At 41.4% G+C, this 16,152-nt stretch overlaps 1 protein-coding gene across 1 annotated transcript in view; it reads right to left on the bottom strand.

Annotated features, from left to right (window-relative positions):
• The window catches only part of LOC142388626 (chloride channel protein 2-like), a 203,466-nt gene extending 196,312 nt beyond the window's left edge, over nt 1–7,154 (bottom strand). The window contains exon 1 of the mRNA XM_075474102.1: nt 6,427–7,154. Within this exon, the coding sequence (XP_075330217.1) occupies nt 6,427–6,429 (3 nt within the window). The 5' untranslated portion in view covers nt 6,430–7,154. The remainder of the gene's footprint in view (nt 1–6,426) is intronic.
• Nucleotides 7,155–16,152: the final 8,998 nt, after the last annotated feature.

The following is a 16,152-nucleotide window of genomic DNA, read 5'->3' as shown; positions in this document are numbered from 1 at the left end:
AATAAACTCTCTTTGCTTCAACTTTCTAAGACCAATATATTTCCCAGCACATTAAAATTGCACTATTCAATGTTAAATTATTGGAAAATAAGACTTTCATCAATGACATAATGCTTAGCCATAAACTGGACTTCATGCATCTAACTGCAACCAGGCTTGATAACACTGAGTTAATTGAAACAGCACCTGCTTATTATAGTTTTGAACACTGCTCCCGTACAAATAGAACGGGGGTGGGATTGCTGTTGTGTATAAAAGCATCTATAGTTGTAAATCTGTTTCTTTTGATAATTACCAGAGGTTTTAATATTTAGGTTTAGTCCTTAATTCCATATCCCCTTTTTTATTACTTCTTATCATCAATCATCCTCACAAAAATGAGAGAATGTGTACTGGAAGAAATAAGCGACATTTTATATAGCCTAATCAAAGTAAGCAATGCTCTGCAGATCAACAGTGACTAACAGAAAGCTTTTGTTCTAGTCCTGCTTGACCTCTATGCTTCCTTCAAAACTGTTGATCATGAGATTTTGATTCCAATGCTTCACGATTCAGTCGGTCTCACAGACCAGGTTCTTAACTGGTTTTCATAGTATCTAAGAAACAGTTGTTACATTTCAATATGTGGTTTTATATCAACAGAAAAAAATAATTCGATACAGAATCAATAGTATATATAATATGCTGATCACAGCTTTACTCATCATGACTGCTCTCTAATCTAATGATCTGACTTCTAGTTACAATCCGTGTCAATGATTTTAAATGATGGATGTCAGAAAACTTTTTGATACTGAATGGAGGCAAAACTGAAATTCTCGTTGTTGGTCCAAACAGTCAGAGGCAGTTCTCACTGTCTCTAAAATACAGTAAGCCAGACAGAGACCTTGGTGTTATTTTGAACAATGACCTGAGGTTTGATAATCATATCAACCTCAGCAGAACTGCTTTCTACCACTTAGAAATACTGTACATGTAAAGTTAGAATATATATATAGATATATCTATATCTATATATATATAGATATATATATCTATATATATATATGTATATATATATATTTCTATCTCAACTTGAGCATTCACGCATTCATATCAAGCAAATGGGACTACTGTAGCAGTTTATGTACAGGATTATCCAAACAATCAGTAGGATGACTTGAACTCATTCAGAATGCAGCAGTCAGAGTTCATACACTGAACCCCATGTTGCCCACTCATGCGTCCATTGCTGTTTTACTTTGTGTGTGAATAAGTGAGAGTGGTTTGTTGTGTAAAAGCGCTTTGAGTGCTCAGCTAGACTAGAAAAGAGCTATATAAGTACAGTACACGACTGTGTGTTCAAAACCAAACTCAAAACGTTTTGTTCTCTCAAGCATACAATTAATAACTGTGAACAGGAACCTGTGATGTATTTTCCTGAGTAATTTTGTTAGGTGTGTAAATCACACCTATGTTTACATGTAATAAAATGTGCTATGAAAAGACAACAAGCCATCAGTTATTGCCATTGCTTTGCTTGTTAGCTGTTTTCTCTTCAACTCACCTGGATTTGGGGCTTTATTGCAGACATTACTTGGGCTTTGGAGAGTTTACTCAGTTGCTCCCATTTGCAAGCAACGTTTCATCAGCATGGTTACATGGTGCTATTTCCGAGTGGTTCTTTTAAATTCCCTATGAGTAGAGGGTATATATGGTGGCAATATGTCAGACAGAAAAATCCTTGCAAAGAAGAGTCCATTAATGGGACCAGATCAATCTGACAATATTCACAAAATCCTATTCATAATATGATGACCACGAAGCCAAAACAGTTTGTTAAAATGAAAATTACCCACAGTCTATCTTCAAGGTGACAGAAGAGCATAGAGATGCTTAATTGTCTGTCTGAACGAACCATCACAAGAGTCCCACCAAAAATTGTTCCTTAATAAAACCTTCGATTGACCCCACAACAGGGCAGCCCATACACAACGCTGTGATTTTCATTGTTGCTGATGAACTGTGTCACACACTGACCTCCTCAGTTGTCAAAACTGTGTTGAGCTTATTCAGCTGTCAAAGAGGGCAAATGTTCTCCGTTTATCACTCATGGTGAATGCATTGAGAAAAAAAAAAATATATATATTTGGACAAATAGGCTTCCAGTCTTTTTTGCCATTTTTAGAATGACTGATCAAGGGGATCTTTTAAAAAGCGGCCTCGCCCCATCATATTTATCTGAGCTTTTGACAGTGTGCCATCCTGGTAGAGCTATGAGGTCAACAAATCAATTTTTGCTGGAAGTGCCCAGGTCAAAATACAAACACTGAGGTGACCGAGCCTTTTCTGCCGCTGCCCCCAGGCTCTGGAATAAGCTCCCCGTCGAGCTGCGTCTTATTTCTGACCTGGGCCTCTTCAAATCTAGGCTAAAAACCTACTTATTTAGGATTGCTTTTAATACCCAGTAGTATGATGACACTTTTATCTTGTTTCATCTTATTCGATTTTGTTGTATTTTATTGCTTTCACTGTTCTTTTATTGTTTTTACTTATTCTTCTCTTTATTTATTACCTGCTGTAAAGCACTTTGGTACACCGTAAGGTTTTTCTGTAAAGGGCTGTATAAATAAAGTACATTTACATTTACATTTACATTTGTATATAGTGCAGTAAAAAGTAAAAGAGCACCCGGCAGTGGCTACATGCTTGTAGAAGGAGGCTATATCCCTCCTGAAGCCATCAATTGATCTAACTATTGATAAGCCTGCACTGGTAACTGAGCGGCCATTCTTGTGTCTAACGCTATTCTTTTGGACGTGCGTTAGCACTGGAGAAGCTACCAACTACCTTCTGCTGGTGACCCACTGGATTAGACACTGCTTTGGCAGGGAGCTTGAAGAGGGTGGGCATTTACAGGGAGAGACTGGCAATCATTATACCGAAGCTGACAACCTACTAAATGATCTACTGCTTTGGACTAGCATACTAATGTGAATAAGATTTGCTGCTCTGTAAGCTTCTCTTTATTCTGGTTTAGTGGTAGATTGTGTGGTACCTGTGCTGCCACCACCTCTTCACTTGGTTGTTTCAGTAGTTTGTGGTTCCCACCATAAACTAGAAAAATGATTGCCACAAGGTCTTTTGCAAAAGATGCATTTGACCTCAGCTGGACTTTCTGGTAAAATAATCAAACAAAAAATTATGTAGCTGCAATGTTTTCACATGCTGGTGAGTGTCTCTTAGGTGTGTCGGGTTCATGTAAAATGCTGAGCATGTAAAAACACGTGCTTTCATTGGCACAGGTGAAAATGACATTTGCTCAGAAAACTATGACTGGGCAGATTTTATATTTAAAAGTTACTTTAACTATGTGTTTTTACATGAGTAGAACATGTTAGATTCAGTTCTTATAGTTGGAAGCTCAAGAACGGACCGGAGTAATTCAAGTGAAAATGAAGTCTTTATTTGTAGTCACACGTCAAAGCATATCAGCGCTGGGCTCAGTGGGAAAGAGTTCCCGCAGGAAGTCTGTCAGGCTGCGCCCTGATTTCCGGGTATCATTTGTATTTATAGCCTCATAGGTTGGACTCACATTCGACCGAGTATGATTGGACATGAGTAGGTTCAACATGCTTCGTCATATTCTCTGGATCAGCCCAAAACAATGTGTGTGTGTGAATCTGCCCTTGCTTTCCCAGGCTTTCCCAATTGTTTTGTCTTCCTACTCCTGGATCACTTTAGGTCATAATGGAAAAGTACTGAGACTTATTTCATTCATAATGTCTAAGAACAAAGCCAATTTTAACAAACATCTCACCTTTAATTATGAATTACATCCTAACATAACACAGCTTTTCTGACTGAAACTGAAACTATTTGATTTTATAAATCAAGGATCTTCCATCACAAAGTAGATTAGTCTTTTTTTCTTTTCTTTTTTTTTTTGTAGTGTGTAATTTTATTGTCTGAGGTCTTCCAAAATAAACTGAGTTTTAAGTAACTTGAATTTAAAGTTGTACTTTTACTTCTATTTAGGTGAAACGTCTACAAAGAAAGATGCTCCAGTAGGTGGTAGACAGGTTTATGATGCCACCTACAGACAGTTAAACAAAACTGCAGCTTACAAACAGTCAGATGCATTCTTAATAGCATGTGTGCAGCTGGAAGTGTCCCAGATTTTTCTTAGAGATGATCAGTTGGAGTAAATATTTATATCTATCACATCCACAAAAGGAAAACGCAACTTGACAGTTGTACCTCAGAGAAAACTAACTCGGGTCAGCTTAAGATACTAGAACAGCCTAGTATTCCATATAATCTAAAATAAGTGAAAGTCGATGGCCACTCAACCTGGACTGTTATGTAAGTAGCTCCAGAAAATACACTAGGATGCCACCACAACCACCTGGATTATTGACTACCTGACAAAGAGACCACAACTTCTGAAACTGAAGGGTTGTGTGTCTGAGAAGGTGGTCAGCAGCACAGGAGCACCACAGGGGACTGTACTCTCATTGTTTCTCTTGACTCTTGTACACCTTAGACTGCAATTAAAACTCGGAGTCCTGTCATCTACAGAAATACTCTAATGACTGCGGTTGTTGGGTGTTGCTGGTCAATCACTTTGTGGAATAGTGTGGAAATAGTCACCTCCTCTTAAACCAAAGCAAAACAAAAGAGATGATTGCGGGATTTAGGAGGACCAGGAGTAAGCCAAACTCTGTCTGCATCCTGGGAGAAGAGGTGGTTGAGGAACACAGATACCTGGGAGTATATTTAGATGATAGACTATCTTCAAGAAAGAACAGAAGAAACTTTGTGAGGAGAGTCCTTCAGAGTCTGCACCAAAGTGTTGTATATCTTCTATATGGAGAGTACAGTCTGCTTTGTAGCCATCTGTTGGGGCAGCAGCATCAGAGCCAGGTATGCCCCAACCCATCAGGTCCCTCTGAGCACTTTTATTTTTGTTGCTGTTCTGACAGCTTTAATCTACAGATAGGTCACGGCCAAATAATCTAACTGACATCGAAATAAATACCCAACACTGACATTAGATATTCTGTGCTTTAACAGGTGTGTTCAAATGAAGTTGTACTTCTGCATTAGCTCTGAATTGGAATTGGATCTAAATAAATCAATTGTGAAAGGATTGTTTTAGTTTTGAGAATTGTATGAACAGTGAATCAAAAACAGCGGGATTATCAGTGTCTCTGTCTCTGTCTGGCTCTTCATCAGTTCAGTTTTTATTTTTCAGTTTTTTAATTTTTCTGTTTCTACTCCTCTTTCATAATAGCCCCTTTCACACTGCCGAATAACCCGCGTTTAATTCGCGAATTTAGCGTGTCCGCTGTTGTGTTCACACTGCCGACCCGGGCTGCCGCGTCAACTCGACTCGCCTTTCGACCCGCGTCGGACCCTAGTCTTTTTGCCGAGCCGAGTTTGATGTGAACACAATCGACGCGGGTCGGACGTGGGCGTGACGTGAGGAGTTTAAAAGACAGAATGGACAACTGATTCAGAACAACAGCGACAGGTGAGGACACGTTTTACTCTGTTTTAGCCTACATCAAGTTGGAGATATTTTTTAATATGGCGAACTGGTGACACAAGGAGGTCCGCGAGCTCCTCAGCCCCCGAGCAGAGGACGTTATTTTCCACATGTCGGGGACGGTGAAAGATGGACCTCTGCTGGAAGGGCTGGCGAGAAAGATGGGAGAGCGCGGTTTCCCACGCAGCAAGACGCACTGTAAAGTAACATCTCCATGAACTGCATTGCAAAAATGAGTTCTCAAGGTGTCCCGCCATCGTTTGTTTGAAAAATTTAATGCAGACAGGTATTTAACCCTACCTCCGACTCATGGCTTGTGGCTACGTCATTGTACACGCCCAGCATTGTATGTGTTTGGTGTGACGCTCTGCCACTAGGCAACGCCCCCTGAACTCGGCTTCAGGCGACACGGGTCACCCTGACACGCCAAGCGTTCACATTGCTCGACGCGGGTCGAAGGTGCAATTTGGACCCGCTAAGATAGCGGGTCGCAGTGTGAAAGGGGCTACTGTTTCATCTTTGGTTTGCACTTAAAGTCATCAAACAGCTCTGACACGGAGGAGTGAAGGTTAAAATCCACGTTTCACAGTGAGAGCATATGGGTGAACATTAAAACGAGGACTGATCAACACGTGATACTCAGACTTAATCGGTCCATAGCCAACAATTTTCTATTTAAACAGTCAAGAATGCAGCCTTAAATGTCTGTATGTGCTAATCGAACAGCGGATCCTCCAACTTTGTGACAGTAGCCTACAGCTGCCACACTTTGTGTAACCATCCTGACTACCAAAGAAACACCGGGATGATATCAAATGCCCAAATCTGGGCTGGCTGTGCCCCCCCCCCCTTTTTTTTTTTTTTTTTTGCAGACGCACATTGCGCAGACTACTCACCATCCTCCTCCGGGACCCCTGGGTGTCCCCAGTATGTCCTGCAAATCCCCCGTAGAGCGTCCTCAATCGGCGGTGAGCGGTCAGTCACCCGCCGCTCTCCATCCCTCTCACCCTCTGAGGGGGGAGGAGGGGGCGCTGCGGAGGAGACAGCTCAAAATCCTACAAGTTGAGAGACAAAGTTGATTCAAGGCAACACAAGAACTTGGTCGGTTCTGTGCCACGGAATTCCGGCCGCCATCAACTGGACCAGATCCCGTTATCTCAGCACCACCAGTGACAGCGTGGACCCAAATCTCGTTGGCTGCCACAGCCTCAACTTCCAGGACGAAATTAAAATCGATAAACACCCACTCTGTCTTATCCTTTCCGGAGAAGTGTTTCAAAATGACACACTCTGTTTCCACGTCATTCATGAGAACATAAAGAGAACATTAAAAAAGATGCTCCTCAGGCATTCAACAGCCGCTTCTCAGCATGGTTACTGTGTGTTGCATTGCGGGTGCTGCCGCAGCAACAACCGCCTGATCCCGTCTCTCTTTTTCTCTCTCTCCCTATCACACACACACACACACGCACACGCACGAACACACCGTGTCACGAACTCACGAGTCCTCCCTGCTCCAGATGCGCAAACCGGGGTTTGAAAAGCAGACTGCGATGCGATGGCGTTCGAGCGCGTGTTGTAGTGTGGGCAGTGCACGCGGCGCCAGATAACAGAGGTGGCTACCTGTGGGAGGCTGCTGTGAATGAAGTTGAGATGCTAACAGAAACGGGATCTGGCAGATGAGAGGAAGATCTGTCTGATGACTGCGCCGTGCCTTTCCACGGTGTGCCAACAGTCAGCTGGACCAGGCCGACAGACTCAAAGATTAAAAATCCATGATGGAAGGAAGGATGGAAGGATGGAAGTGGGCTATTATCTTCCTGTTTTAGTCTGATAAAGTTTTACAACAAAAGTGAAATTAAATGGTCATTTTTGACTGACCACAAAGGACCTGTCATGTTGGAATTTACATTGAGTTTTATAGAATAAACAGAAAAAAAGAAAGAAAGAAATCTTTGCATGAAATCTCTCCACTTAATATTTCCCTCTGTGATTTTGGAATTAGATACAGCTTTGACAGGAGAGCAGGAATTTGATCAGCTCTGACTTTGGGATTGTCAGCCTTTAAACTTTTTTTTTTGGATAAATCTGGACATTTAAGGCATTTCTTTGGAGCTTTGTTTTTTTTACAATTGGCCACTGACTTCCTCAAGAACAATCATTTTGAATTCCTTGCTGGCTCCATCAAAGTCACATCCAGAATTTATCTTTATTTTAATTGTTTTAATCTCCCAACCCGCCCTGGATCTTACTGCTAAGAGGTGAAGTCACACAGTATGATGCTGCCATCACCATACATCACACCGAGAATGATGTGTTAATGATGTATACTGTTCATGCTTTTTTCTTATGATTCCACCGGCCGGGTGATTTCAGAGTTCATAGTTTTTTTATTTCTATTTTTTCTGGCGCTAGATGCCTTTATTTGAGAGTAAGTATAAGGGGGCAGAGAGAGTCGGGGAAGATATGCAGCAAGGGGCCTCAAGTTAGGACCCAAACCTGGGCTGGCTGCAATCCAGGAACTACAGCCAATGTGCATGGGATGGCAACTGAGCTATATGACACCCCAAGAGTTGATTGTCTTTATCTTTGCTGCTCTTCCATAAAGCTGCTACTGGTGAGGCATCAGGTGAGGCATCAGGTCGACTGTTTTTGTTAAATGAGTTGGACTGTTTGAGACGACAGTTTATTGAAATGTTGGGAGTTTAAAATTGAGATAAGTATACGAGACGAGTCTTAGTTTTTAGATGACTTTGACAGTCATCTGAGGTTGGACAAACAAATTAACAATGTAGTCAGGACTAGTTTTTTCCAGTTGCGTCTCCTGGCCAAAGTTAAAATGTTTTTAAGTCGTCATGACCTTGAGAAAGCCATCCATGCCCTAATAAGTTCAAGGTTAGACTATTGCAATGCACTTTATGTTGGCGTCTCCCAGTCTCCTCTCAGTCGCCTTCAGCTTGTGCCAAACGCTGCTGCCCGTCTTTTAACCAACACTAACAGACGTGTGCACATCACTCCTGTGCTTAACTCCCTCCATTGGCTTCCTGTCCTTTATAGAACTGATTTTAAACTTTTAACATTTGTTTTTAAAGCTCTTAACGACCTCGCCCCATCATATTTATCTGAGCTTTTAACAGTCCGCAATCCTGTTTGAGCTCAATAAATCAAATTTTGCTGGAAGTGCCCAGGTCAGAATACAAACCCTGGGGTGACCGAGCCTTTTCCGTCGCTGCCCCCAGGCTCTGGAATATTTTATTTGCTTTCACTGTTCTTTTATTGTTTTTATTTGTTTTATTTTTCTCTTTATTTATTACCTGTAAAGCACTTTGGTACATCGTAATGATTGTCTGTAAAGGGCTGTATAAATAAAGTACTTTTACATTTACAAGTACATTAGTTGTGTTTGTGCAGTTTTCAACAAGCTGTAATGTTGCAGCCTGGAATCTTTAGTTCCTGGCCTGCTTCTTGCTCTGACACTAATTGCCTCAATGATATTCACCTGTGCCTGATTAACGTTTGCTCTCTCCCACTCTGCACTCCGCCTATATCAACTCCTTCCTGCCAGAGATCCCTGCCAGATTATCGCAAGCCTCACAGCCAGCAGATGTCTAGCCTCACCTCTCTACTTTGTATTCCTGATTTCCTGTTCCGACCTTTACCTGAATCAGCTTTGTGGATTATAACCCTCTGCTTCCAGAAGACCTCCCTGGATCCTCAGGATCATACCAACCTTGGATTACCCCTGACTGTCATCTCTGGCCCTGTTCTCCATACCCTGGAGCGGACTCTGACCATCACGGATCCACATCCTTATTGGAGGATTATCTGGACTCCAACTACCTTCAACTCCTACCAGCACCTTAGATCCAATAAACCTTTTACCACTAAACTTGTGTCTGGTTGAATTATCGGGTTTTCTGATCTGGTCATTACACAAGCTGTTTATTTGCGGTTTAATTCAATTAAAATTGTACAGTACATATAGGCCGTTGATGCTTCATAAAGAATTTCAACTTCACCTGTAATGGATTCACACCTGGGGCGACAGAGCCTTCTCTGCAGCTGCCCCCTCCCTCTGGAACTCTCCCCAAACACATCTGTGACTGTACTGACTTGTCCACCTTAAAATCTCTGACAAAAACACACCTTTTAAAAATTGCTTTTAATGTTTAACCTCAGTCTAATGTGTTTTTAGTGTACTATTTCACATTGTTTTGCTGATTGTATGTTGTTTTTATGTGAAGTGTCTTTGAGTATTTAGAAAACTGCTTTTTAAATAAAATTTATTATTATTTAGGAAAATCCAAAATCTGGTTCTTTTCTAAATGAATCACGAACATTCTGATTCTGGATCAGAAAACCTTTTTCAGAGGTTGTTTCTTATTGAATCGTCTCTCCAGCACAAGGGAGGGAAAACACAAGATCTATTGTGTAAGTGGGGTACAAAACACCTAAACATAGGTAGTTTTAAATCAGTACGGTATAGAGGTTTCATATTTCATAATCTGACATTTTGCTTTTGGCAATCTGGTCCAAAGTAACGTCTCAGCAGGGCATTTGAAAAACTGAAGAAAAGGATGGATGGAACTGTGAATTGAAGGAAAAATGATATCCAAATGATTTAGACCTGCTCTGTGCCCCACTGCTTCTCTTTCTCCCAGCACAAGAAGCAGGTTGACTTTGTATTTTGGTATTGACATATTTTTTAAACATAAGACAATAATAAGAATGCATACATGCATTAGTAAGACAGAAGTTAATGGGTTACTGAGTCACTGAGATGATTTCCTCAAGATCGAGCTCAAGATATACTTTATTATCCCAGAGGGGCAATTTTCAAACAAACACACACACACACACGCCAACACACACACACACGCAAGGTAATAGAACACTAGTATTTGAGTTCAAAAGGTCAATGGTGGTAGGAACAAATGAGAACTTAAATCTATGTGTTCTGCATTGGAGCAGAGAATACCTAATCCCTGAAGGCTGCAGCTAATATTATGAAAACGGGTGTGTGCAATCTTTGTTGCCTTCTGCATAGCCCTAACTTTATACAAGGGAGCAAGTTTATTTAAGTTCATACCAGCAGTTTTGCTGCACAGTTTTACAATATGATCCAACTTCTTCCTATTCTTTAGACTAAGGATGCTCAAACCAGCAAATGAAGGAAAAAGTTCAAACAGACTCAATAAAACAAGAATAAAACATTTTGATAAAACAATTGTCTACATTAAAAATCTTAAGTCTACGAAAAAAAAAGCACATCCGCTGGTGAGCCTAGGCACAAATGGCATCTGTGTTTGCTTCAAATGACAATTTGTCATTGATTATTGCACCCGGGTATTTATATTTATCCACAACTGCTTGGCGATGGACACAAACAGGATGAACAGGTCAGGCTGTCTGATGGAAGTCAGTGTTAATTTCTTTTGTCATAGATACACTGACTTCTAGAAAAGAATGTTTGAACCAGTCTGTGAAAACTTTGACCACTGGGCCATGATCACAGTCCGCATCATGGAGGAGAGAGACTATTACTGTGTCATCCTCTAACTTAAAGGTAGGGTAGGAGATCCTGGATTTTGAGTCCAGCGAAGCTGCATTTTGAAAATACACAGGTCAAAAGTCCCAACCCCTTTCTTCAGACTTCCCCCCGAAGCCACGCCTCTAGAGTACATGAACGAGCAATGCTTGTTCACGAGCACGAAGGTGCACGAGCGCTGTTCTGACAGCAGGCATCGATTGGTTTGGCTAACTTTTGCTAACTTTTTCTCATGGCGGATTCACAGGTAAAAAAATACCTTTCAACATCATGATGAACCGTTTAATAATGCTAGGTACTAGGAGCTGGCTCTAGTTTAACTTCCTGCCAAGCGTAATTCGTTCACGAAGAAGGGTACGCGCACAGGGGGAAGGAGGGGGAGGGAGGAGCAGATTGCAGTTTGATAGACGCATCAGAATCCAATCATCGTTAACGGTCCGTTCAGTATGATTGGACAGTGTTTTTCCTGGATTGTTCGTTCTAGAGGCCACTAAAACTTTTCAATTTTGTGTCAAAACTTTTTAATTAATTGGTTGCAATGGGGGTGTGAAGAGTATTTCAAGCAATATGTAAAAAAATGCTCCAGAAAAAGAACCCCTACCTCACCTTTAATTATGTGTCTGTCCTGTTGGCAGCTCTGACACACGTTTGTAGAAAGAACAAATAAGAGTGGCGAGAGGACACACCCCTGGGGGGAGCTGGTGGAGGATAAAGGAATATCTGAAAAAGCACCATTAACTCTCACTTTCTGAGGTCTGCCTGTTGAAAATCAGTTAGCCAAGAAATAAGGCCAGAGTCAAGGTTATGTATGCTGGAGAGACAATATGCTAAAATATGAGGTCGTACAGAGTCAAAAAGCAGAAAACATCCACAGCACTCAAGGTAATTTTGTTGATGACTTGAATATCCTTGATATTCAAGTCATCAACTTGAATATTCACTTGACTTGAATATCCTTGATATTCAAGTCAAGTGATAACTTTTCTGCATGTCTTAGTACATTAGGGTAACACTGGTGTGAGCTTCTGGCTTGTGCTATCACAATTATGAAATCTTAGTTCACAAATGACTGTAATACAAATATTTGCAATCAATGCTTACATCACAATTATGGCATAAGATGATTTAATGATTCATACAACCCCTATAATAGCAGAATAGCAGACATGTATTGAGAGTGAATGTCGAAATGTTAATTAAAAAACTATTTGGTCACTTAACAGCATGATCTGTGATTTTTTTTTTTGTGTTCTGTTCATGACCGAGTCATTTAATTTTTGGTTCTATGTTCTCAGTTTGCTTTTGCTCAATGTTTTTCTGTCCTGTGTTTAGATTCTGGTTATTCTTAGTTTCCTCAGTTCCCTCCTCTTCTGGTTCTCAGCTCCATTTCCACATGTTTCCTTCCAGCTGCAGTCACTTCCTCATCAGGTTCCCTCAGTATATATTCCCCTTGGTTTCCTTGGCACCTCAGGCCAAAGGTCGATGATCAACTTTGTAGTTGTGTCATCAGACCTGCGGCTATATGTTTGGACACTCGGGTGAATAGAGGGGCAGGGCTGTCAACCATCACCACCTGGTGGTGAGTTGGATCCAATGGCAGGGAAGACTACCGGAGAGACCTAGTAAGCCTGAATGGGTAGTGAGGATGAACCAGGAACGTTGGAATTAACTTTTCTTTTTTTGGAGTCTGCTAACATTTACTGGGCAGCATATTTCATGTCTTTGGACTAAGATTAATAATTTAATTATTGACAAGTTACTTCCAGTGATGACTACACAAAGTTTTCATTTGTTATATAACCTGTACAGCTGCTGGGGATCTGTATTATAATACTGTTGTTTATAACATTTTAAAATGTTGGGAAATGGACATTGGGTGTTAAGGAAAGTAAACAAGGACAGTTGAACAAATGGGCATCGAAACAGAGATGTAAATGCAGGGGAAAGTGTGAATGTTCATCTAATGTTTTATTACCTTGTAATAAAATGAGAGGAAATACAGGCAGAGAAAATGCTTCATTCCTCTGCCTGCTTCATTGATGTTCTTCAGAGAATCGAAAGACACTGAACCACAATCTTTTGTTACTGTGGTACTAGCCTTTCTGGGACTCACAACACCAACACAGAGACAAACAAACTTGCACACTCACACTCAATCCCCCAGTTAACGTAACATGAATGTTTATGGATAGTAGGAGGAAGCCAGAGAATTCGGAGAAAACCCATCAGTGCAACGGGGGAGAACAATATGGAGGACATGCAAACTTCTCACAGAAACCTCCCTGTTGACTGACGGACTGAACTATATTAAAAGCAGTAAAAAGTAATCAAAGAACATGATCCTCGCTGCCTGCCTGCCTGCTTTGTCCAGCAAACTGTAGTGAGTCCTGAAAGGTGTTCACTTGGTTATTTAGGTGAGCCAATAACAGTCTTTCTTGGACTTTCATGGCATGTGATGTTAGGGCAACTGGTCTGTAGTCACTGAAGGCAAGTGCCCAAGATTTTTTAGGGACAGGAACAGAGCAAGATGTCTTCTCCAGCACTGGAACTTTCTCCTGAGTCAGGTTAAGGTTGAAGAGGTGCTGTAGAATCCCACATAGCTGTTCTGGACAGGTCTTCAGGACCCTGGGGCTGACACCATCTGTACCTGCAGCCTTGAACTCGACTGTCAAATATCAGAGAGCTGCGAAATGTGCAAAAACAAGATGTCCAGTAACAGTCACAAGCCCCAGGTTCTTTTTAACATTCTTGATCGCCTCATTTATCCTTGTGAGTCCACAAGTTTTTTTCACCGACTAGATTGCTGCCCTTAATCCTTATCTTCTGCCTCTTATTGGATCCTGCTGTGTCACCTGTGTGCTCAGCTGTTTTAGAGCAGTTTGAGCCTGTGTTACTCTTTGAACTTTCAAAGCTGGTTCTTTCTAAAGCTTTCATATTGCCCTCTTGATAGTATTTACCCCACACTGATTAGAAGTGTTTTCAGCTCTATTGGGCCTGTTATTATGACTTTGATAAACACCTGTCTGACTTCAGGCTGTGTCCCAACCGCTTTTAAACATGCTATCGTGCAGCCTCCTATAAAGAAACCCATTCTAGAGCTTTCAGTTCTTTCTAACTACAGGCCTATTTCTAAACTTCCCTTTCTTTCAAAAGTGTTGGACAAAATTGTGTAGATGCAATTGCAGGCTCATCCGGTCATCCCATAGAACTGAAACAGCACTTTTAAGAGTTGTTAAAACTCAGAATCGACTGTTGATTCTGGATACTCTGCTGTCCTGGTGCTTGTAGACCTCACTGGTTTGACACTGGTGATCACCAGTTCCATCTGGCAGGTTTGGAGCTGTGTGTATAGGCATCAGAGGCAGTAAACTGGTTTCGGTCTTAACTATCAGACTGGACATTTTCTGTTCATCTTGACCAGTACTCCTCAGCAGCAGCCCCTCTCAGTGGTGGTGTCCATTTTAGGTCCGCTCATGTTATCTCTCTATACGTTGCCTCTGGGGTCAATATTCAGAAAGCATGGCATTTCTAACCACTACTTTGCAGAAGATGTTCACATTATGTCCCTTTAAAATCAAAAGGTGATTCTTTAACTAAACTGCAGAGTTGTCTAGTCTACTCTATATATACACTCCACTGCATTACCACGCACAGCTCCAACAGCCTGATCAAGTTTGCAGATGACACAACCACTGTGGGACTGATCACTAACCAAACGAGGCAGGCTACAGGGAGGAGGTCCACACTCCGGCAGTCTAGTGTAAGGATAATGACCTGATCCTGAACACTAAGAAGACAAAGCAAAATGGTCATCGATTTCAGGAAAAACAGGACAAATTATCTGGGACAGAGCATAAATGGTGAGGAGGTAGAAAGGGTCACAAGCTTCAAGCTCTTGGGTGTCCAGATCACTGAAGACATCACTTGGAGCCCGGATGTCCCACATCTCACAAAGAAGGCCCCTCCCAATAAAAGGATAATTTTCTTGAGAACCCAACATCGCTGCAGGCTGCCTAAACAGTTGCTGATTAACTTCTACCGCTGCCCTGTAGACCACCTTGTGGTACTGCTGCAGTGTGGTTTTCCAGTTGCACTGCTACAGAGAGGAAGAACCTGCTGCGGGTAGTCAAAACAGCACAGCGGATCATAAGATCTCCTTCTCCCAGGCTTGACAACATCCACGCAACCCGCCTACAGAGACATGCAGCAGCCATCGTCAAAGACCCAACCCACCCTGGTAAAAAAAACTGTTAACTTTACAGTAAAAGGTGATTAAAACAAGAAACTGCATGTTTTGTGTCACGTCTTTGACAACATGCAGACACACAAATGCAAACAATGGAGTAGACAAAAATCCTTATCAGGTCACAGAATTTGTATTTCAGAGAAAGAGGCAGTGGCGGAAAATAAACTGGCAGGAGCATTCCATTTTCACTTATCTTCAATTACGGTTGAGGCAGAACACGAGGGATCTTCCTGACTTAACTTGTGCTTCATAAGAGAGGCCAGTTATTTTTCAGGATGAGCTTTGGAGTCTCATCCAGGATTTGATATATTCTGGGTATGGTGATCACATGGAATATGAGAATCTCGGTTATTGAAATACAAGTATACATCTTCATTTTTGTATACTGGGGACTGGATACTGTAGTGGTAAGATTGACACCTTTCATGTAGGTGACCTGAGTTCAAATCCCCTGCATGAAGGGTAAGGTACTACTTCCAGTAGGGGTCCTTGGGCAAGACCCCCTTATCCCTACCTGTAAGTTGCTTTGGGTAAAAGCATCTGCTAAATGCATAAACATAAACATATCCACATTTCTGATCTGTGTGTATTATTGTGTCCAGTTTCCCATGATCTCAGTCTGTCTGGTGACCGGGAACAATCAGAAAACTGGAAGAGGCTTTTACACGCCACACCATTCTGGTTCTGTCAGAGTGGTCCAGGTAGCATCTCCAGGTTTTTCAAAACCAAGACAAGCCTTATCCAGATTGAAACAAAAAAAGGATACTTCAAATATTCAATCTTAATAAGGATGTTTCGAAACAACAGATAACTCATATTAAAAACCCC

Source organism: Odontesthes bonariensis, chromosome 9 (assembly GCF_027942865.1).
Source record: "Odontesthes bonariensis isolate fOdoBon6 chromosome 9, fOdoBon6.hap1, whole genome shotgun sequence".
In the NCBI taxonomy this organism is placed as follows: Eukaryota; Metazoa; Chordata; class Actinopteri; order Atheriniformes; family Atherinopsidae; genus Odontesthes; species Odontesthes bonariensis.
This window is presented reverse-complemented; position numbering and strand designations above follow the sequence as displayed.